Below are 24,932 nucleotides of genomic sequence, written 5' to 3' on the forward strand. Positions count from 1 at the left end.
CAATGAAATTCGCACACCCTGATTGGCAGATAATTTGTAAAAAACTTGTTAGGTGGCCATGGCAAGGTACCATCGCACTGTAATTGTTGCTTGCAATGGGCACTGCAGTTGCAGTATTAACTGGTGGTCAAGGTGCACCGAATGCCACTGATCATTTAGTGTTTTCTTTTTTTTTTTGTGCTGTTTCTTTGCTCGATGCTTCAGTGTTGCATCAAGGGTGCAAGTGCACACCTGGATTTATAATGATAAGGCTCATGTTGTTAGAACCACTGAAAATTTTGTGTTATTTCTAAATCACTCAGTTTATTAGCTGCTCTTTTCTAGTAAACTACTCGTAGTTTTCGGTCACCGAAAATTTTTTATTAATGTTCACTTTGCGTGGCACTACCAACACATGGCCACTCGCTGGCGCACAAAACATTTCCTTCCGGAAAAATCACACAAATAATTATAGGTAATTCGTACGAGAGCATAACGCCTTACTTAAATATCGATACATACATAAATCCTGAGGAACTAGGCGTTTAGAATCCTACATGAAATCCTAGTATAAGACAGGACTAGTTCCCACGATATAATATGTTGGCTGTGTATGCAACAGATAAACAGCATATTTGCACTTATTGCATGGATTTAAGATCCCTGTTTTTACCATGGGGACACTTGTACATCTGACATACATGTGTAGCACTTCCGGAGGCTCAAACCAGTTTCAATGCTTTATGTAAACTGTATTACACTAGTCAGGTGTATATGGAAGGAATCAATACACACAACTGTCTCATATAATGGCTTCAAATGGCCTCAAAACACCCTTATTATACACTTTACTTTTGTAGAACTTCTTTACACATCAGGTTCTTGTCATTACTTTGTTACACAATGTGACTATTTGTTATGTCATATTGCATAGCAGCTACTCTGATGTTATCCCAGTTTTTGTTTCTTTGAAATCTGCTTTTTGCCTTATTTGGTGATGTCTCACCATTATTTTTAATTAATGAAGGAACAAAGTCCTAGTTTTTCAGTATTACGTAATTGTCACCTTATTAACTTTTACCATTTTTACCTTTCCTCAGGAGCTAAGTGCAGGACACATAGCACATGTGACTGACTGCTTCCAAACTGTTACTGATGTCATTGGAAACCTAAGTGAAACAGATACTGCCACCCTTGACCGGCTCTTTGACTTGGACTTTCATCTTATGATACCATTCTAAATTATTTTCTGCTATACTACATACGCAGATGCATTAAGATTGTGTAAAGGTGTTTGAATGGGCTTTTATGGGCATTTTTCTTGGGATATATAAATACAATTTATTATAGTTTGGATAGTTGACGATATTGTTTAGTGCATTGACAAATTTAGCAAATTTACCTCAGCCACAAGTTGTCCTCTATGGTCAGGTTATAATACATATGGGTTATTGACTAAGCATAAGGTCAATTAAGGTGGCTGGATATCGGCCAAGTTCTTTTTTTGTGTGTTTCGTCGAGGTCCATAAACACGCAAAAAAAGGACGAGGCCAATATCCAGCCATCTTGACAGAACAAGCTTGGTCAATAAAAGATTTATTATACACTGTATGACTTCAAACACCAAAAAATTATCTTTGATCTTGTGGGACCAAGTGAGAAATCCCAAGCGGGCAAGATAGCTTCATCTTGCCCACTCAGGTAGCCAATCACAGCGCGCGATTTGGTTCATCTTGCCCACTCACTGAGCTACAGTAGTCATATAATAATATATATTAACCCATTGACACATCAAACACCCTTGGACTCCGCCAGTTGACGAGTAAAATCATCTGGCATTAGACAGAGTAAAATTTTTCCAGCTACACTCCCACGTGTCAGTGGGTAAAAGGGGGTAATTTGAGACTTACAGGCATCTCTCTTTCGTACCCATTTCTTGCTTACCTGTCATGGCATAAAACATCTGTGAACTCAAGGATACTTTGCTTAGGGATAGAATGATCAGAATTAAGAGAGTTTGCTACTGTACGTGATGTTGTTATGTATTCTTCTGTTAAATTTTGTCTAGTATGTAGCAGGTATCACGTGCATGTTGAAATGTTCCCGTCATTGTGTAGTTTTTGCACTGGAATAGATTACCAATTGACACTTCGTTGTGGATGGTGTTTTCTTTTTTCAATTTACATCCCCAATGTTCTTGAAACAGTACTCCATGATGATGTTGTGTGCACACCGGATGCTATGGAGATGTTACTTTCCTTGTTTCGTCTTCTGAATGTGAGTACATGGATTGTGAAGATTGTAAAAAAAAAGTACCGCTGTAATACAAAAGCTACTACTTAAAGCTCGTTGTATTTGCATGGTAACTTAGGGGTTACATCTGACGTACATGTAGCACTTCAGGAGGTTCAAACCAGTTTCGACACTTTCTACAAACTGCATTATTTGGAAGGAATGAATCTACATGTACACAACTGTACCTCACATAATGGCAATGTTATGGCTGATCCTTATAAAATACCAATAATGGCTTAAAGAGATACATTCATGAATGTGACAGAATAGGTTTAACCATTGTTGCAAGAGTTGAGCCGTCTCAAAACACAGTATATTTTGTATATTTAATTTTTTGTTAAGGCTTACATGTATCCCAAAAAACTCTCCAAGTCTCTCTAATGATATGCAGTTCACAAACTGTACGACTCGTAAACCATTGTTTCACGAGCCGTATGAGTCGGGGACTTGTATATACATTCTAAGTCCCCCAATGATGTGCAGTTCACAAACTGTACGGCTCGTAAACCCTTCTTTCACGACCCATACAAGTCGTACGGGTCGTGGACTTGTACATACACCCTAAGTCTCTCTAATGATATACGCTTCACAAACTGTACGACTTGTAAACCATTGTTTCACGACCCGTACGAGTCGTGGACTTGTATATATGCTCTACTGATGTGCAGTTCACAAACTGTACTACTCGTAATCCATTGTTTCACGAGCCGTATGAGTCGTACGAGTCGTGGACTTGTATATACACTAAGTCCCTATAACGATATACAGTTCACCAACTGTACGACTCGTAAACTATTGTTTTACGACCAGTACGACTCGTACGAATCGAACGGGTCGTGCGAAAAGGAAGTTCCTTTTCATTATATGCCATTATACAGGTCGTATCAGTTCATGTATATTGGACAACCCTCGGTGTTAGTCGACTGTCTGCCACTATATCGGTCAATAGACGTCCAAGATACCAATCAAGTAGTGGGGTATACATGTAATTGCAAACTTTTCGCATGTGTGCATTTCTGCCCCAATCTCCCTTCCCCCTTCTCCCGCACACACACATTTACCCCTGTTGCTGACAGTTCTGAACATCTAGAGCTTTCCAATCTTGAAATCTCTAAGTGAAACAAAGTGCTTTTATTAGCATCAATGTTAAATTAAAGAGATTTCAATATTGAACTCTGCACACTTGCCTGCGCGTTGAAAGAAAAAGTCTAGGGCGCAGCATATAAGCCATTTGAGAACTGTCGAACCGACATGTCAGCCGGTAGAGTTTCATCCGAGTGTCAGTGGCGATCAACCAACATGGATGCCGATGTCTGGTGTTATTTTGGCCGATAGAGTCAACTGACAGATGCTTTTAGTACACTAAATTCAATGTTCCCATCTCAGAGAAATTGATTCTGTTTTTTTTTTTTTTTTTTTTTTTGCAACAGGCTTCATGTGAAAGGTCTACTCAAGGTGGGTCAATGTGAGAGAAATCAATGCAGCTTTATTCCTTTTGTGTGAAGAAACTGGGTTCAAAAGGAATTTAATGACCAACAACATCCAAATGGTATTCCTGACTTGGTTGCAGAGAGCCCTTTAACTACTTTTAAAACACATGTTCTGTATTGAATATGGAAGGGATTTTTTCCCATTGCATATAGCTCAGGTTGAACTCTTCTTATCCACAAGATTCGCTTGAAAAGGCAGCAGTAAATGATATGAAAAGATCAGCTGAATGAATGACACATGAAAGCAAGAGGCCACAAAGCCACTTTGCGAGGCCTGAGGGCCTCGCCGCAGGTCATACATGCAAATGGCTAAGGCCGCTGGACAACTTTTTTTGACTCTAACTTTGCCTGAATGTTCTAAGCCTCAATTGTTTTTTCAAATAGGCAAAACAAAGTTGACTCCTTTGATTCCAGCACTGATTCGTGACTTTCTTTTGAATGAGGAAAGAGGAACTCCTCTGAGAGTTGAAGTAAGTATAGTAATGTACATTGTTGGCCTTTTAAAGTAGTTTATCAAATGAAGTAAAAAGTGAGATCCAGAGCGTAAACCATCAAGGTGAGGTTGCTGTTTGAATATTGTCAGCGGTATCTGCCAGGGTAATCCAGTCTTTCCCTTAATTCACAGCAGAATTATCAACTCCTCTGCAGTTCACTGTACAGGATCAAATCATAAAACTACCAACTAAAACTGTGTATGCGTTGTGATCATTGTTTGTGGTTAACTGCTGACCTGTACCTATAATTCAGCTATTGCTGCAAAATGTTACAATAAACAATTCTGTTTGTCTGCCTATTTCCTTGTCAACTTTATACTTAAATAAAATTTTGATAGTCTAGGGATTATCATTCAAAGTCCAGGGTGGCCCTGCCTAAAAATGCTGATCAGTTTGCTCCCTAAATGTTGCATCCTTGTTGGTTTTCCTTTTGGAAGGTTACTGAGGACTCTGAATTCCTATGAAAGAAAACAGTACCTCTCATGAACAGTTCGTTCTGCAACCACAAACTGTCTCTTCAGAGGTTTATTTTCGTAATTATTATCATTATATCTATGGCATCAACGCACTTTTTGTGGTAGTGCACTGTAAGTACACTACACACAATGTCACCGGGTTATAAGAGTGTAAGAGCGTGTATAAATCACAAAAATAAACAGGTCTGTTGGAAACATGTTTGACTTTCAACAAAATGAGCGGCAAAATTGGCACGAATTTGTGACACTGATGCATAATAAAGCAGGTGCTAACCCTAAACCCACAGTCTGGCTACAGGGGGACCCAAGACAATGCTTACATCCTCAGCAACGCCAACAGAATAGACAACCACATGTACGTGTACAAATGTAAATGGTGCAAACTAACCCCATCAGCCATACAACACTCACCAAGGTCTACAACCCAATAGTGCCAAACTTCCAGGCCAGAGAGGTCCAGAAACAGTCTGGATCCCACCTAGCCGTGTGGACGGTCTCAACAAGCATCTCTAAAGGAGGTAATTACGCCTTTCAGAGCGAAATAGAAGCCGATTTTCACTGAATATTGCCCTTGAGGCCAACACTGACTGGTGAGTGGGGGGAGGTGGAAGAGGAATGAGATGGTAAAGAGAGAGAATGGCACATGTTTTTAGTGCCCCAATGTAATTTGTCTAGGATTGTAATTCAACCACAACTGTCCCAACCCATTTGAGTTCCTCCCTCAGTCAAGCATGGAAGTGAGTCTGGAGAGACAGGAAAACCCACGCCCAAACTCCTCCCAAGAGCTAAGAGAGCTTCCAGAGATCATCCAAGGTTTGCAGATATCCTCCCTGTCCACAGTTTGCCATGCCCAATGCCGCGCCAAATTACCACAGGTGCAAATTGATGCCAAGTGGCAAGAGTATATGCAAGCAATGCGAGAGAAAGAAGGGCAAAAAGGAGCAGCAAACCCATGAGCTACAACAATTAACCAAAGCCAGGCAGCAGGGCTCAAGGCAAACTTTTTCACTCACTAGCCTAGTGGCTAGTGGCAGATCTGATTTCACTAGCCAAAACTAAATGTGCCCTAGCCAGTCTCGTCATGCGCGTTTCGCTCATTTGTGTAAGGGGCTCAGACATTTCTTGTTACATCTCCTCCCACTTTTAAGTATTCTCATGTGTTCAATCTCATCATATGAATTTGTTCACTTTATATGTTAATAACCCCTCATATCCATCCTCGCAACAGCAGTGCAAAAACGCTGGCGTTTACCGCTTTTCAAAGTTTTCACAGACTTGAGGCAAATTCTCACAGACCCACTGCCAAAACTTTGCAACACCCAATTGCACTGGAGTATGGATAATTCAGGTCCTGCGAACGCAATATTTATTGAAATTTCAATGTAAAAGCACCATAATTATAATTATGTATGGAGCCCAAAAGAAGCAGAATGCACACATAAAATAATATCTTAAATTAGATAAAGGATATTTGAAATGACAAACTTGGCTTATGTAAGATTTTCTTTTTGATTCTGTGTTTTATGCTTGAATGGTTTTTAGAGTCAATTAATAGTTGGGAGCCACAGTGCTCGCAGATAAGTTTTCTCTTTAAGATTTACCATTCCTAGTGAATGGGATTAGTCATTCCATATTATCTCTTCTTTTTTTATGTAAAATAAATTGTTTAGATTCAACGTCTAAACAAGTATGACCTTTTGACTTTGTTGTTTACAGTTAGAGAAGTTCCATATGATTTCCTCTTCAGTGTTTTTTTAATATATCATTTTTTTTAAGTCAGTTAATTCCATGAAATCCACTCACAGGCAACATTTGCCTTCGCCAACCACAAGACAGACAAAGTTGCATGATACTCACATACAGATTGGAACATTCCCAGCTACTGCAGCTTTTTCCAGCACTTGGATGCTCATTATCATACCTTGCTGCTTCATCTCTCAAGCCAACGGCATGCGGTGTTGTTGACGACCCTAAGGTCATCGTCAGTGCAGGATGGTCCCCATGGGCAAGATGTCATAATATGCTCCATGGTCTGTGTCTCAGCCCTACATGGGCACTCTGCATTTGCAGCATAATCCCACTTGAGCATGTTATCGCCAGTTTTACCCACTTTTGCCCTTGCCCTATTGAGACTAACCCACTCAATACACGGCAAGTCTGAGCCCGATGGAAGGCTTTCACTGGGTTCTGGCAGTGCTCTGTTAGCAGAATGTGGGTTTGCTTCTTTCCACTTCCATAGTCTATACGAAGGTGGTGGATTCCCAGTGAGCTTGTCGACTGTCGCAAAGCTCCGACAGGATTGGAGGCGTCTAGGTACCTCCTCGTGATCATGAAGGGGGTACCTTGGGTCGCCTAGTTTTTTGCTGCACTCCACTCTTGAAATTGTCTCCCAACTAACTTCAGGTGGAGATATACCGCTCAGTCTGTAGAGCAGGTAGAGTGGTGCTTTTCAGCATACCGGTTATGGTGCGACAGGCTTTATTAAGTTCAACATTACCACAGCGAGCATGTGCTGAGCGGCACCACACTGCAGCCCAATACTCAGCCGTTGAGTAACAAAACGCTAACGATGTTGTTCGGAGGATATGTGGGTCTGCTCCCCAGCTCGAATTGGCCAATATGCCAATTAAGTTGTTTTGAGGAGAGATCTTCTTAAGGAGCTTGTCAATGTGGCTCTTGAACGACAAAGTCCTGTCCACTTCTTTGCCTTCCCATTGAATCTTTAGGGTCCTGGCGACATTACAGTTAAGATGGTTTTCCCAGGATTGGGGTTTAGAAACCACTTTTGGTAGTAGCATGATAAGGTTTCTAAGGCAGAGGATAGTCTTCTCTCTATCTCTTCAAAACGTTTGCCTTGAGTCACAAGACACAGATCATTCGCGTAGATGAATCTACGGATGTCAGCGAATGTCGGCATGTCATTAGTGTAAAAATTAAACAAAGTCAGTACCAAGACAGAGCCTTGTGGTAGGCTATTCTTCTGTGACCTCCACCGACTTTGTTTGCTGTCCATTTTGACAAAGAATCTTCCATTCCATAATAGAGATTATATAGTATGAACAATCTTACTGTTCTTTATCATTTGCTGCAGTCAAAGAAGCATTTATAACTGCAAAGATCATGTCCATCAATAGCACTCTTCACTTGCAACACCAACTTTGCTCCTAGCCACAATTCTGCCTGTCGTACACAACTTTTAAATTTGTTGAGAAGTGCGCCATTGTTTTACCATAAAACAGCCAGTGGGCATCCTAGGATGTGTACCAAGGTTGAGGCAATAGAGCTATTCACCAATGACATTGGAGAGCTTTTAGTGGTATGATGCAAAGAGCCTTCAGTCATCCACTTGGGTGATTGCGTGATTCTATCGCAATTGGCACAAGTCTGACGCAAAGGCCACTGCTGAATTTGCAAAGAAGGCCAAAGTTCCAATGGTAAGTGCCAGTGAGTGTAAGCGTTCCAACTGCAGCAGCACCACTGGGGAACAATGTGTGGAGACCAATGGGGTTCCTGTCGAGGGAACAATAATATAATAATAATAATAATAATAATAATAATAATAATAATAATAATGATGATGATTTATTACTTCAATTAGGCAGGTTAACAAATAGTTTGATCAAATGCACTTTACAAAGAAATTAGAAGAAATAATATTATAACAGTCATAAATAAGGAGAGTGAATACTAAATGAAATCCAAGTATGAGGACCAGTATGACACATGCATTAAAATACAATTGTAATAAAATAAGAACGAAGCAAGCTTAGATCAATCCAACTAAGGTGTTAAAAATGCTTTGGTAAAAACGGGCACTTTAAGGTGGCATTTGAAATCGTTTACGTCACTCAATCTTGCTTCGCAGCTCTTCTGGGAGGGAGTTCCATAGTCTGGGAGCTACGACTGCAAATGCCCTGTCACCAAGAGTCTATTTTGTGATTCCATTCAGCATGCAAACCAGAAGTTGATTTGTAGATCTCAAATGGAACTGATTCTCTTCAACCTCTACTAACTCCCTAATTTAGCTGGGTGCAGACCCATGTATTGCTTTGAAGGTCAAGAGGCAAATTCGATATCGCACAGGCAAGCAGTGCAGGCTAAAAAGTGACGGAGTGATATGGCAGAACTTGGGCAGTCTGAAAATTATATGCACTTCTGTGTTTTCTAAGCGCTGAATTTTATCTAGCTGCCTTAGTAGGCAGACCGTATAACAGATTATTGCAATAGTCGATCCGACTGGTGATAAAAGTGTGCACTAGTTGCTGACATGTCTCTTGTGACAAGTACTTCCGTATGCACCTTAGGTTATAAAGATGAAAGTATCAAGCACTACATAGTTAATGTTAATGTGTGTGTGCATGTTGAGTTCAGATTAAAACCATGCACCAATATTTCTTATAGCAGAAGAAGCTAAAGGCACTTGGGATGTGCCAACCATGAGAGCGTCAAGCTCAACCTTGCATAACTGTTGGCGCGACCCAACAAGTAAGATTCAGTCTTGCTTGCATTCATTAATTTATGGGGAATCATCCAGTCCCTAATATCCACAGTGCAGTTCATCATTGCAGAGATAACCTCGTCAGAGCCAAAAGCTGCATCAGAACAGAATGACAGATATAGCTGGGTCTTGTCAGCCTCATAATGCACCTCTGGTAAATGGGTCTTGGTGATGTCAAAACGTTTCCTTGTATACAAGCTGAACAGAAGGGGCCCAAGACAAAATCCCTGGGATCAAGTGGACAAGACCTGATTGGCGCCTTAGAAATCAGTGCTTGAACTTCCTCCTGAGGTAAAGGTCTTAACGGGGATGTCACCAAAGGTGCAGACAAGGCTAGATCCTCGGATAGATTTTGTGGAACACTTACCAAGAGTGGCTGGGGTAGGATCTGGTTTGGGTGTTTGCCTTTGGGGTAGGTGGCTGGCAAAGGAACCTACACACTGAGCCTAGCATGCAGCAAAGAGGTAGCTCCAGGGCACCATCCTTTTGCGTTTCTCTTGGAGAAAGTAGCCTCAGACTGCAGTGTCATAGTAAGCTGTGAGGTCTCTGGCCTTGTCTACTGGCAGTGGATAGAAGATGCATCTGTCTTTGCCTTGGTATGGGGCGGTGGCAAATCATGAGACTTTGTGGGTGGGTGCCAACTGTAGGGAAGGTGCTAGTGGTTTGGCATACCTTTTGTGAAGACATTTGTGGGAGGAGGGGTGGAGGTAGAGGGTTTTGTGGTTGCATTGGTCTGTTTTGTGTTTTGTGGTAGCATTAGGTAGCTCTCTAGGATTCATCCATACTTCCTAGTGATTCATACACATGTATGGCAACACACCGCGGGCCAATACTTCCCATGTGCGGGGCCTTGGGTGTCATTTTGTTTTGCTATGTTATTGGTTGTTGCTGTGTTTATATGGCCTCAAGAGGCACCATGCGGGGTTTTGCATAGGGCTTCCTGAACTGCTATAAAAACACAGATGACCGTCTTCCCCAAGGCTTTGTCTTGGCCGGTTGTGCACAATGGCTCACCTTGCATGGCAATGGTCTCTCTGGTTCACAAAGACTCCAAATTAAGAGGTCAGAGTAAAGCACTGAAAAATCAAAGCAGTTGTAGGTGGGCAAGCCCAAGATCGCTGGCAAGGTAGTGCTTGCCATAAAAGCATGAAAATGATGTTATTCTAACTTGTCTCTCTCTTTTGAAAAGTTACTTGATACATGCACCTGCGGCTAACATGTAGGAAATGAGCCCATATCAAACGAGTTTCTTCCAGTTTTGGAAAAATGCAAATTTTAGTCTGACTTTTGCTGTAAACGTGATGTTTAATCTCTCTGTTGTCTGGAACCAGGCTGCTTTCATATCACTCTGATGGAACAGGAGGTTGTGTACAGACTGTTGGGTTCAGAGGCCCATTTTGTGAAGCCTCACAAATGCACATATTTAGATGCACAATTATTTTGATAAGTGCCACAAAGTGTTCCCCAAACTCCAGTCCTCCAGTAAAGATGAAGAGCTGTATTTACCCTCGTCAGAAAGTAACGCTAACCCATGCACTTATGTTACTCTTGGAAGTGGGTAGCAAATGCTGAACTTACAGGGACATCTTATGTTGGGTATCAACATTGGGCGTGCATTTCTGGGAAATTAGTGTGAAGCCTAGCTAAAGTTCCCATGCGATATTTATACGAGGGCAAACAACAGGTGGGTGTGTTGTGCAGGTTCATGTACTACATGTATATTCCATGGTTGGTTGTGGCATGCAAACAAAACCAAGAAACTACAAAGTGGTAGCTGAAACCACTGGTATCCTTAACAAAAACTGTGCTCTAGTAAAAATTGTGCTGCAGCTACAGTGTATATAGATCAAAATCTTCAAGAGGACCATTAAAGCATACGGTAGTATGAGTTGCAGCCATTGAGGACTAAGTAGATGGTTTAGTAGCATGTGCTGCTCTTGCAGATACATTTAAGTACAGTGGTATAGGGACTCAGAGTTGAATTTGAAGATTATTTATCCTGGGTTTCGCTGGTTTTCCGAGGTGACAGTCTAGTCGATCATTTGCATGGTCATTTGCATGCTGATTGCGGTCTATTGTATTGGCTGCCCTGGAATTCTAACAATGATCTCCTTGGACGCTTCACTGCGTTACTGGGCTCCTCAAACACTCGTCGCGGTTCGCTAAAGATCAAGTTAAGGCGACACAAAAGACCGTGTGCTTACTATGCGAACTCGAATGCGACTTTCCATCTTATTCTAGATGTGGGCGACTTGGTGTTTAAATTGAATCCAGGCCCTGATAGTCGGATTACAACAATTGTTTCTTTAAATCGAACGGTCAAGAATGGACACCTACGGAGTCGACATTCTCTTCCAAAGGGATCTAATTTGCATAATCTTCGTTCTTTGGATCGCGTCAGTGTTGCTCCTAAATTTTCGTTCAACAGGGAATTCACCTCGTGCCTTATGAACGCTCGTTCATTATGCAACAAAACTCTTATTGTTAAAGACTTCGTTGTGGATTATAAGGTGGATTTGTTGGGGATTACAGAAACATGGTTGCATATGGAAGGTAGTGAAGTGACTATTGGAGAGCTCTGTCCGAATGGTTATCGTCTCCTGCACACCCCACGATCGGTAGGACGGGGCGGAGGCGTGGGCCTTGTTTACAAGCAAGGTATTGGCTCTAAAACAAGGTTATGTGAGCATTCTTTTACATCATTTGAATGCATGGATGTCACTTTTGTTGCTCGTAAGAGTTTGAGAGCAATCGTTGTCTACCGTCCCCCGGGGGGTGCTTCAGTTGGAGTCTTTCTGGAGGAGTTTTCTAGTCTATTGGAAGAGACTGTAATATGCTCAGAAGAGCTTTTGATATATGGGGATTTTAACTTCCATATTGACGACAAGGCCGATGGGGACGCGACACGATTTAGAGAGCTACTGGATTTGTTCAATTTAAAGCAACATGTGTGTGTACCCACCCATGAACGAGGTCATATATTGGACTTGGTCATTACAAGGAATGAGACTGAGGGTGCCTTAGGCTTAAAGAATGTTACGGTCATGGAACAGTTTATCTCGGATCATAAGGTTGTTTGCTTTAATTTGAATTTACGGAAACCACTAAATGAGAGGAGAACTGTCGTCTCTCGTAAATTAAAGGGTTTTGATTTTGATGCTTTTAATGATATTATTGGATCGTCGGGTTTGTTGGATGAGTGTGTCTCGCAAAGTATTGAGTCATTGGCTAGGGAGTATGATGAGGTCTTATGCAAGGCTTTGGACAGGTTGGCACCTAAAAGAACTCGCACTATTGTTATTCGACCAAGTGCTCCTTGGTATAATGAGGAGATCGCCATCCAGAAGAGAAAGAGGCGAAGGCTTGAACGTAAATGGCGTTCGACTGGTTTTGAGATTGACAGGGTGAATTATCTGGAACAGTGCAATGTTGTAAATGCTATGCTCTATAAGGCGAAAGAACAGCATTATTCAGCAGTTATTCAGGACAATGTCCATAATAGCAAGCTACTTTTTCGCACAGTTGATAAGTTACTGCAAAGGAACAAAGACAAAAGATATCCGTCTGCGAACAGTGACCAAGAACTCGCGAATGCCTTTGCCGATTTCTTTAGTGCCAAGATTGTGCGAATTCGTGATGAGTTGCTGATTAGGAAAGAATATCTGGGGGAGCGCACTATGGAGGATTTTGAGTGTACGTCATGCTTTAGCGAGTTCGAAATGATAGCAGATGAAGACGTCTTAAGGTTGACTAGAGGTTCAACTATTAAGGCATGCGCACTGGATCCACTTCCAGTAAGTATCATGCGGCAATGCTATTCTAGTCTTGTTCCTGTATTCAGAAGGGTGATTAATTTGTCATTGTCATCTGGATTGTTGCCCAAGGAACTTAAGGTTGCGCTGCTATTACCTCTTCTTAAGAAATTAAATGCAAATTTTGAGCAGTTTAGTAACTTTCGCCCTGTGTCGAATTTAAAGTTCCTATCTAAATTGATAGAGAAAACAGTGTTTGTGCAATTGAATAACTACCTTTGCGAAAATGATCTACATGAGCCTCTTCAATCGGCATACAAGATTTTCCACAGCACCGAGACTGCGCTTCTCACCGTTACAAATGACATTATGCTGTCATTGGACAAGGGCGAGAATGTTTTCCTTGTTTTATTGGATTTGTCGGCGGCATTTGATACCGTTAACCATACCTTGTTGCTGGCACGAATGCAGAAATCATTTGGCATCAGAGGAACTGTACTACGATGGTTTAATTCTTATCTTTCTCAAAGAACTCAGTTTGTTCACATCAATGAGACGAATTCTACGGTACGAGATCTTCCCGTGGGAGTTCCCCAAGGTTCAGTTCTGGGACCTGTGCTCTACCTTCTATATACCGCGCCACTTGCAAAAGTGATAAGATCTTATGGCTTGGATTATCATCTATACGCCGATGATACTCAGTTATATTTTGCATTCAAATCGGCGGATGTGGACGCTACTAAATCGAGGGTCGAGAACTGCATTTCTGCTATTTGTCGTTGGATGGATCTTAATGAATTGAAGCTAAACCACGACAAAACGGAGGTCATGCTCATCCACTCAAAGTATCCTCCCTCTCCATCCTTTCAGTCCCTATGTGTTGGTGATGAGAGCGTGGCTGCCTCTCAGTCGGCAAGGAGTCTTGGTGTTATCTTTGATGAGCACATGTCTTTTCATGCACATGTGTCTAGCATCTGTAGTTCATCATTTTATCATCTCAGGAATTTATCTAGAATTAGGAAGTATCTCACTAAAGAATCAGCAGCAGTTGTTGTTCACGCATTTGTCACATCGAAACTAGATTATTGTAATGCATTATTATATGGCCTGCCTAAATATCAGTTACAAAGATTGCAGTATGTACAAAACACGGCGGCTAGAGTTGTGTTGCAAATGAGTAGGTTTCAGCATATCACACCTGTTTTGTGCGAGCTTCACTGGCTGCCGATTCAATACCGTATTATTTTCAAGATTCTGCTTTTAGTGTATAAAGCACTGAATGGGATATCGCCTAGCTATTTAGCTCAGAAACTGCATTATTGTTCTCATACTAGATCAATGAGGTCTGTTAGTAATGAACTTTTAATGCAACCTAGATCGTATACCAAGACTTATGGAGACAGAGCATTTGCTGTTCATGCACCAAGAGAATGGAACCTAATACCCTATGAAATTCGGAAGTCCAACAACATTTCGACTTTTAAAAGATCACTTAAGACGTACTTGTTTAGCAAATTTAGTAATAATAGATCATTGTTTCTATAGATTTGTATATATTCCTTTAGTTTTAATTTTTCCCTTTTTAATCATTGTAATCTCGAGTTTTAATAAGATAACCTAAGACGTACTTGTTTAGTAAATTTAGTAATAACAGATCATTGTTTCTATTGATTTGCATATATTGCTTTATTTTAATTTTTCCTTTTTTAATCATTGTAAATATAATAGAAAATGATTGTAAATTTGTAAATATTTATTGATAATGTTGTTTATATACATGATTGTAAAGCGCCTTGAACATAGGATAAGAGCGCTATAGAAATAAAGTTATTAGTTATTATTATTAAATGCTAAATGGAATGTGACCATTCAAGTTTTTTATGGCAAGGCAGCCAGAGACTGAATCTCTATACACATACTACCATTTTGAAAGAACATCCACTGTAGGAAAAACGAAACATTTTGAGTCAGCTGTAGCTGTTAGTACCAGTATACCAAAGTCACTCAAAGGACAGCTTTTGAAATCTGCAAATCTGACATTGGTGCATGCTGGATAAGACACTAATTCCCTCTTTTTCCATTTCCTAGTCCCTTGTTTATCACAGGGCTCATTACCCATTTAGGAATTAACTAACCTGTCATTCTTACCAGACTGGTACACTTTGCCATTAAATATCTTTTCAGGGGTTTTATTTGAATATTCAAAATACAACAATCCTTCAGTTCTACAGTGCTCTGAAGCATCACTGATGTCTGATGTACTTCCTGCAGTTGTGTCACCTAATCCCACATGAAAGCTACTTGTAGGTCCTACACGAGAGCTCCCTGCAAATTACCTCAAAACATGTGGCTGGGTATTAAATCCAGACATAATACCATTGAATAACACTATCTGATTGCCCGAAAGCGTACAGTGAGTTTTCGAAATCATGCAGGGCCTGTGACACCATCTACATGTAGCTGCAGATTATACAATAATCATGTCAATGTTGCTTGCCATTTGTGAATATCAAAGCAAAAACATGACTTCCAGGTTTGTTTTCTTCAGTGAGACTTATTTGTGCTATTATTTTACTTTCTCGATCAAATTATGTGCAGCTGATTTGTATATTTTTATACACGTTTAGAAATAAAGTATCAGTTCCACTCACTGTCATGACCATTTTTTTTTTTCATTGAATGTATAATAGAACAATAATAGTATTATTATATTTGGTTTTTGTGGTATCCAGAATAATCAAGGTCTTGGGTACGGGTTATCAGCCTCAGCCTTTGGCTTCAGCTGATAACCCCTACCTTCACTTTGATTATTTTGGATATCACAAAAACCTCATCCAATAATTGTTTATAACTTGCACCTACTATTTTTTCCTCTTGTTTTTATCTTACAGGCAGTTAAGCTAACCAATGTTATTTTTGGAGAAACCGTGTATGATGAAAAGAATGAAACAGATGCTGTAAGCTTGGCACTTAAAGAATTGTATGTTTATTTTATTTTTGCACTGTTGAATTGTCTATTATATTTTAGTTATGTTAGTGTATTGATCTGTGCATTTCAAGGAAATTTCAGGCAAAATATTTCATGGCCTTTTCACTTGAATTCAATAAGTGTAGTCCAGGTTGGAGTTATTTGATGCTGGGTAAGAATGTAATCATGGTTATCAGTGAAGCCAAAACTTAATTGTTGTGGTTTTCATAGCATCATACTTTGAAGCCAGTAAGCAAGACTGGAAATACCGTGTGTAGTGTTTTTGAGACTTGTCAATCATTTATGCAAATGACCCACGCGGTCTAGGAGCTAGGACTTTTGTATGTTGTAGTCGTCATGTCTGTTTAGTAAATATACTGTTGTGTTCGAACAAGTCGTTTCAAGTGTTCATTTGACCGTAAACATCACATCTGGCGACGAGGATCAAGCAAAGAACCCACAGAATTCCGAAGCGATTTCCCGCGAAATCAAAACAATGGCGATTTCACTGCCTAACTTCCCACCGTTTAAAGTTCACGTTGATGGAAATGCAGGTCCTAGATGGAAGAAATGGCTAGGGCGATTCGAGAGATTAACCATTGCAATGGGGATTACCGATGACAAGCAGAAAAGAGCTCTTCTGCTGCATTACGGCGGTCCAGAGGTCGACAAGATCTTCGAGACGCTTCAAGACGTCGGCGAGGACAAGGATTACAACAAAGCCGTCGAAAAACTAACCGCTTACTTCTCTCCACTAGTGAAAACAACATACGAAGTATACAACTTCTGTCAGGCCAAGCAAAAGGATGGAGAAACTCTGGACAGTTTCCATACCCGTCTGAGGAGCCTAGCAAAGACCTGCGACTTCGCAAATCCAGACAAAGAGATTAAAGAACAAATCATCTTGAACTGCCAGTCAAACCCCCTTCGGTGTAAAGCTCTGTGAGAGGACCTCGATTTAGCTGGTCTCATGAAAGCTGGTAGAGCCCTGGAATTATGCGAAGTACGAGCGAAGGATCTTGAAAATAAGGATAAAACCGTGTGCGCGATAAAACCACCCCAAAAAGGAACACTAACACAACCCAAAGGCAAACAGCACCGTCCGCAAAATCGCCAAGAGTCATGCAACCGTGACAAATCCCGAAACCGCAACGGAAAATGTAGGAACTGCGGTGGAATATACCCTCATAGAGACAGCTGCCCCGCGAAGAACAAAAAGTGTACCTCATGTAGCAAACTTAACCATTTCGCCCAAGTTTGCAGAACAAACCCACCTGAGTCGGCAAACCAGGTCACGCATCGAGACACTGATGTAGAAGATGAGTATGTGTACACAGTAGGCCATGACAAACAAGTCAAGATAGACGAAAAACAGTGGAAATGATGGTTGACTCTGGAGCATCGGTTGATCTTATCAATGAGAACACCTTCAGGGAATTATACAAGGAAAAAGCTCCAGAAAAAACCAAGCGCAGAATTTTCTCCTACGGCTCACCGACACCCCTACCCCTACTGGGAACTGTCAAGGCCGAAATATCCGCCAATGCCAACAGCACACAAACAACCTTGAATATTGTCAAAGGTGCTTCGGGAAACCTCCTGGGTTTCCACACTGCTAAACAGCTAGGTGTACTTAAGATCGTCAATCAAGTTAAAACCGACAAAACACGTTTCCAGCCCCTCACAAGCAAGGAATTCGAAAGTCTGTTTGGAGGAATCGGCAAAGTAAAAGGAAAAGTTATCAAACTTCACGTAGACCCTGATGTCAAACCCAAGCAACAACCGCACCGCCGCATCCCCTTCCATGTCAGAAAGGATGTCGAGACGGAGTTGAAGCGCTTAGAAGAACTAGACATCATCGAGCCAGTGACAGGTCCGACGCCCTGGGTGAGCCCCATTGTCGTGGTCCCTAAGAGTTCTGGCCAAGTGCGAATGTGTGTAGACATGCGAGAGGCGAATAAGGCTGTGAAGCCAGAAAAACACTTAATGCCGACAATCGACGACCTAGTTGCTGACCTCAAGGGAGCGACAGTATTCAGCAAGTTAGACCTCTCTTCTGGATACCACCAACTCGAGCTAGCACTAGAGAGCCGTCACATCACCACATTCAGCACACACGTAGGACTTCGACGATACAAACGCAATTGAGGAAATACTTACAGGCCTCCCTGGATGCAAGAATATCCCTGACGATATCATCGTGTTCGGAAAAACTCACAGGGAGCATGACGAGAATCTCCGTGGTGTGCTGCAACGTCTCCAGCAACACGATGTGCGCCTGAACAAGGAAAAATGCAGCCTCTCAAAGAGTGAGATAAAGTTCTACGGACATATCTTCAGCAAGAACGGAATCAAGGCAGACCCAGGCAAGATCAAGGCGATCGCCCACATGAGCAAACCAGAGAATGTCAGTGAGGTGAAGTCACTTCTAGGAATGGCCCCGCCCCGCTACGACTGTTAACCAAGCAAGAGACCCCCTGGCTGTGGGCCGACGAGCAGCAACAAGCGTTTGACAAATTGAAAGACACCCTGACCAAGAATCATGTGATGTCGTATTTCAACCCAAGACTCAAGACCGAAGTGATAGTCGATGCGAGCCCCGTCGGACTAGGAGGTTTGTTGGTGCAAGACGGTAAAGTTATCAGCTACGCAAGCCGAGCACTCAGCGACGTTGAGCACAGATACTCCCAGACCGAGAGGGAAATGCTAGGAGTAGTTTGGGCTGCTGAAAATTTTCACCATTACCTGTATGGGTCAGAGTTCACCATCGCCACAGATCACAAGCCACTTCTGGGGTTCTTCAACAGTCACAAACCAACATCAGCACGCATCGATAGATGGAAGTTAAGGCTAGTGCCCTATAACTGTCAGCTCATCTACCGACCTGGAAAAGACGCTGAAAACCTGGCCGACCTCATGAGTCGACACCCAGGTACCGCAGAATGTGAAGAACACAACATCGCGGAAGACTATGTTAACTACATCTGCAACCAAGCTGTACCAAAAGCAATGACACTGCAAGAAATCAAGTTGGAGACAGAGAAAGACTCTTCGCTCCAGACGCTTATCAAGGCCGTTGAAACCGACATGTGGACGGATCCCGAAGTACAAGAGTACAAGAAAGTGAAGGACGAACTATTGGTCTACAAGGGAACAATATTGAGGGCAAATAGGATCGTAGTCCCTAACACTCTGAGAAACAGAGCTGTAGACCTGGCGCATGTTGGACACCAAGGAATCGTAAAGACAAAACAGCTCATCAGAGAGAAAGTCTGGTTTCCCGGTGTGGACAAGATGGTAAAGGAGAAAGTCAACAGCTGTCTACCATGTCAAGCAGCAACTACTTGCAAGGCACAGCGACTCGAACCTCTACGGATGACACCGCTACCAACTGCTCCGTGGAAAGAACCCGCGATGGACTTCCTAGGACCACTTCCTTCTGGAGACTATCTCATGGTTGTCATCGACGAATACAGCCGTTTTCCAGAAGTGGAAATTGTCACATCCACTTCCGCCAGATCCACAATCCCAAAGCTCGATGCAATTTTTGCAAGACAAGGGATTCCTGAAGTGCTAAAGAGTGACAACGGACCCCCCTTGAACGGCGTGGAGCTCAAGAATTTTGCTGAGCATTTAGGCTTTCAACACCGCAAGATCACGCCTCTCTGGCCAAGGGCAAATGGCAAGGCAGAACGTTTCATGATGACACTAGAAAAATGTGTGAGAACCGCGACCATCGAGCATAAAAACTGGAAACAAGAGCTCAACAAATTTCTGCGGCAGTATCGGGCGACACCTCACTCGACTACTGGCATCTCACCATGCGAAGCACTTAACCAGAGGAAGCTCAAAACCACCCTGCCGGAAGTGACACCACCAGTCCGCCAACAAACCATTGTTGAGACCCAGAAGAACCTGGCACAGAGAGACGCAGAGCAGAAAAAGAAGATAAAGGCGTATGCTGACCAAAAGCTAGGTGTGAGAGAAAGCAATATCAAGCTGGGAGATACAGTTTTAGTCAAGCAACCAAAGGCCAACAAGCTCAGTACCCCGTTTAACCCAGGGCCTCTTGTAGTCGAAGAGAAACAAGGATCGATGATTACCGCAAGCGACGGACACAAAACTGTTACGCGCAACTCATCGATGTTCAAAGTTGTCCCCAGTCACATCGAGCATACTGGAAACCACACACAAGAGATGAACGAAGACGTTTCAGCAAATCCCCAACCACTGGAAATTCAGGAACTGGACAAGATAACAAAGTCTTCAAGCCCTACTGCAGGCCTACGACGATCACAAAGGCAGACAAGGCCTCCTGCGAGATTTACAGACTACGTTTTACTTGTTCAAGAGAACTAGACACCAGAAGCGTGTAATGGATTTTTGTGACTCTGTAACATGTTTCAGTTTGCCGTTTTCATATTATAAAAAAGTCGTTTAAAGAAGTCGTTTAGGTCAATCACTTACACATTTCCAAGGTCCATAATCAAGAAGGGGAGAGATGTAGTGTTTTTGAGATTTGTCAATCATTTATGCAAATGACCCACGTGGTCTAGGAGCTAGGACTTTTGTATGTTGTAGTCGTCATGTCTGTTTAGTAAATATACTGTTTTGTTCGAACAAGTGGTTTCAAGTGTTCATTTGACTGTAAACATCACACCGTGCAAGCAGAGAGACCCTTCGAGCTTCCTAAATTTGTTTGGAAGATGAAGGGATCTCTGCCAACCACTTTGACTTCCTTTGATTTGCTGCTCATCCAAAGAAATAAATGAGTCAGTCCACTTTCAAGTTGTCAAACCTGTTTCTTTTTCTAATTTTGTGCATGGAAATTTTTAACTGACTGTCTAAATTCCCATGTTTATTTCCTCTGTACATGAATATGGGTTACAGAAACTACAATCAGTGGCAAGTCTAGGGACACTCACCCTTTGAAGTTGGTTTTCTTACTGACTATTCACTTTTTTATTTCTGTTTTTATTTCTTTTCATTTTTTAGTGCTTTTGTTTACAAAGTCTAAGTTATCAGATTAGGATAGTAAAATTGAGGAGAGTTCTTAATGATTAGAAATAGTGGTTCTTTTTGCAGAGAGGACAACATGGAACATCAACTTGGATCAGCTGGAGGTATAATAATCTTAGTCACATTTAATGTGCATAATAGTAGTACAATGTATTTTTTTCCTTAGTCATTTTGTACTATGCAAGTGCTTAGTTCCTTCCATTACCTGTTGAAAAGAATGACTGTGGCCTGCTCTATTTTCACATTACTGGAAGTCCAAGAAAATTAATATTAAACATTCTTTCAAAGAACATCCCATGTTATTTTGAATCGAAAAGACAAAAGCAACATTATCACCATTTGTATCACATTTATGTGATTCATTTTACAAACTTTGGATCAGCGCCATTTGTATATTAAATTTGTTTTTGCAGAACATTGGATAGGCTTCAAAATCTGTCAATTATTAACTAACGCTTCATACAATACTTCATTTTGGAGTACCCCAGCATCTGTTAGATTTTGATCGGGAAGGTGCAAAGTTTTCATGGGGATTGAAGTACACCATCGTGGTTCATAGGGTATTCAACAACAAAGTTTCACTTGATTTTCCCTGTTGCATATTTACTGGGCCACATTACTTTAACAGACCCGCTGGTGAGAAATTAGTGTTATTCTCCTTCAATCAATATGGGCAGTGCCGTGATGCAGGAGATCATTTGTTTGGTTGTTTTGCACTTCACTAAGAGATGTTTTTAGATAAATCAATTTTTGTTTATTTAAGATCACATGGGCTTTGAAGTTTTTGTTTTGTTACGTGATTTGAAAATTTCCAGTGAAAATTCCCCGAAATTTTGACGAAATTCGCTGACATTGCTTTTGCACAGTACTGTATGATCCTCCCAGATATGAACACAATTTTTTAGCAACTGCCTAGAGAAGCCTGAAAATTTCAGGACTTCAATGGGGTTTGACCCCTTGACCTCAGGATACTGGTGCAACACTCTAACCAAGTGAGCTTTGAAGTACTGCAATTTTCAGGCAATTGCTAAAATTGCGTTCATGACTGTGAGGATCATAGCTTCACTAGATTTCATATCCGCAGGTCAATATGTGATTCATTTCATTTCATTTGTTGATTCATTCTTCACTGGAACATAAATTGAGAACCCACAAATGACCAGCAACCAATGCCAGTGGCTTCATAGCTCAGTTGGTTAGATTGGCGCAGCTCTGCAGTTGAAAGGTCCTCCCTCCTGGGATCATTCTCTTCACTTGATGGTGGGATAGGCTTAATGTCCTCGCCTCGTTCTGGTGTGCAGGAGGTGTCTCAGGTTTCACCTTTACTGTGTGTCGCCTACTTTAACAAGGTAGTTTCTGTGATCTCGAGCTTCAGCACTTGTCCCCTTTGTCCAGCATGCCTTGCCATGTAGTTTTACACTCACTGTCTCACCAGGAGAGATCTCTTCAAATGGTTTTTTGTGTTGATTGTAATGAGACTGCTGGCGCTGCTTTGCTCTAAGTAGTGTGCAAGCCTCTTTTTCTGTGTCATTCCTCATCTGTAATAGTTTACCTGGTATTGGTAGTAGTGTCTTGCATCGCCTTCCCATTAGCCTTTGCGCTGGGCTTGTTCCAATGCCCGCAGTGGGAGTGTTTTGTCAATCTTATAGAGCCAGATACTCAGACTGGCCAGAGTCTTAATTTGCACCTCTTCAACAGATGCTTCACCGTTTTCATGGCATTCTCTGCCTTTCCATTTGACTGAGCATAGGTCGGAGAAGATGTCACATGCTTGTATTCCCATGTGTGGGGAAGATGGAGAACTCTGATGAGGTGAACTGAGGCCTCTTGTTGGTAACAAGGCCCTCTCTTTCAATTCTTTGATTATGCTTTGTGCTGTGATTGCTGTGACATGTGCAACTTAAGTGAAATTACACTATAGTAATCTGATGTCAGGGCTGTCATTAGGGGCCGTAACCCGTAACACCTGTTACGGCTGAGCCCAGTCAATGTTACGGGTGATGGTTGCTGCAGAATGAATATTCATGGTGCAAAACAAATTGAAATTTATTTACAAAACATTTACCTTCTACAGAAAATACAATTACTGGCTTGTGTTGTCTGTGTTCCTGATTCTAAGACGTGCTTTTAATAAAAATCCAAACATTTTCTGTAAGAAACCTTTGGAGAACACCCCTGATCGATCTTTTTTGGATTCCGACCCCACTTTTTTATGTAACAAAATCATTATCAATGCATCGTGCTTGATATAAATGGGATTCCACTAACCATTTTTCAAGGTTCTGTGATGCATGACCATTTCCACATGGTTAGTAAATATCTTTATTCATTGTGAAGTTTATCTTTTTGCCCTGTTTTATTTTCATCACTTTTTGATTGATTGCACCTCAGAGGGCTGGAAAATGCATTTCCGAGGATCTAATTTGAAGACTTTTCTGGTGGAGCATGCCCCAAGACCCCCCTAGGGGCTCCGGCTCTTCGGGCCTTCCTTTACATGGCCTTTGACCATTTATTTACATGTTACGGGTGAAATCTTGAGTGCTACACCTGCTTCAAAACTTAATGACAACCCTGGATGTCACTAGGAGAGTTCTCCCTTTGAGTTGCACAAATCTGCGACGACCTTGGACCATGGACTTGCTGCATAGTTGTGTGGTATGATTGGCTCCTTTGCCTGCTCATTGCGGTGAGTGAAGCAGACATCGCAATGTCGAATATACTTCTTGAGCTCCACTGTCATTCTTGGCCAATATAGGCACATGACATAGGCAGACCTCAATTTTGATATGGCCACTGTGAGTGGCTGCCATCATGTCCTTACACAGTGTAGCTGGCACAACAAGCTGAGCACTCTTGAACACAATCATTCCTTGTACCACTAGCTCATCACGGATGTTGAAGTAAGGTAAAAGACATGGTAGGATATCAGATCTCTTAGAGGCCACACATGTCATCAGCCTCAGCTCCTGAAGCACGTGATCAACACCCTCCAGCTCCTGTGTGAGCTCTGACGCGCTAACTTCCTGCAGGTAGGCTCTACTATGGATGTCAGCAAGGGACATGTCACAGCCCTTCTTGTAATGCAGCTCAAGATTATATCTGAGAGATGGGGAAGGAACTTGCTCAAGTACTGGGCTAAGCCCAGGAGCCATTTAACTCCTGACTTGTCTGTAAGGGTGGGCATTTCCACAATGGCTTTGACCTTTGCATGGTCAACTCGAAGACCTGTGTCGGTGGCCGTGTGTCCGTTAAAGGTCACACCCTTTTGTCTCAGTCTGATCTTGTCAGTCTTCAGTTTCACTGGGATGATGTTACAAAAATGACTAAGCTACACTGCCCTGACAATTTTTTTAGCTGATCAATCGGTTCAATGAACACTTAAGTCTTAAAATTACAGCAAATGTGCTTTCATCCTATTCCTGTTAAAGGTCAATTTGATAAATCATTCATGGCACATGCTGTCAAAAGAAATAGCACTCAAATCTTACACGTTAATCTTGTTTGTTCAGGCTGAGCAACTGTGAACCAATCAGGATCAAACGAATAATCAATGCCCTCTTAATTACCAAAAGTGCCCTCCATTTCAGCCAATCAGCATTCAGTAATTTTGCCCTTTATGTGATAATAGGTCTTACAAAGGAAACAGTTCTCACAAATGTCCCTTGTGAGAAGTTGCAATATTACTATTGTTTTAGTGCATACCACTTGTTAAAATGATTAATTAAAGAAAGCCAATTTTTTGGCTGCTGATCACTTCTAACCTGAGTTAGAACATGAGGAAATTACCTAATTCACATGTGTGGTTAATGCACTCCAGTACTACTGTTTGCTTTTTCAGTAATAGTGAAGAACAGCTACATGTAGCTTACCTCCACCAACTGGCGTTCGACTGTTGAACAACAGGGGGGCAATAATGTAATAATAACCGCTTACTAACCGAGCGTGAGGGCTATACTGGAGA

General features: G+C 41.7%; 1 protein-coding gene across 1 annotated transcript in view; it reads left to right on the top strand.

Moving 5' to 3' along the window:
- Nucleotides 1-24,932, top strand: part of LOC138044790 (synaptonemal complex protein 2-like) — a 44,050-nt gene that overhangs the window by 350 nt on the left and 18,768 nt on the right. Inside the window, exons 2-7 of the mRNA XM_068891209.1 lie at nucleotides 1,080-1,212; nucleotides 2,048-2,256; nucleotides 3,705-3,729; nucleotides 4,149-4,234; nucleotides 15,876-15,964; nucleotides 21,038-21,075. Of these exons, the coding sequence (XP_068747310.1) occupies nucleotides 1,080-1,212; nucleotides 2,048-2,256; nucleotides 3,705-3,729; nucleotides 4,149-4,234; nucleotides 15,876-15,964; nucleotides 21,038-21,075 (580 nt within the window). The remainder of the gene's footprint in view (nucleotides 1-1,079; nucleotides 1,213-2,047; nucleotides 2,257-3,704; nucleotides 3,730-4,148; nucleotides 4,235-15,875; nucleotides 15,965-21,037; nucleotides 21,076-24,932) is intronic.

The sequence above is a fragment of the Montipora capricornis genome, chromosome 4, assembly GCF_036669925.1.
Source record: "Montipora capricornis isolate CH-2021 chromosome 4, ASM3666992v2, whole genome shotgun sequence".
Lineage (NCBI taxonomy): Eukaryota > Metazoa > Cnidaria > Anthozoa > Scleractinia > Acroporidae > Montipora > Montipora capricornis.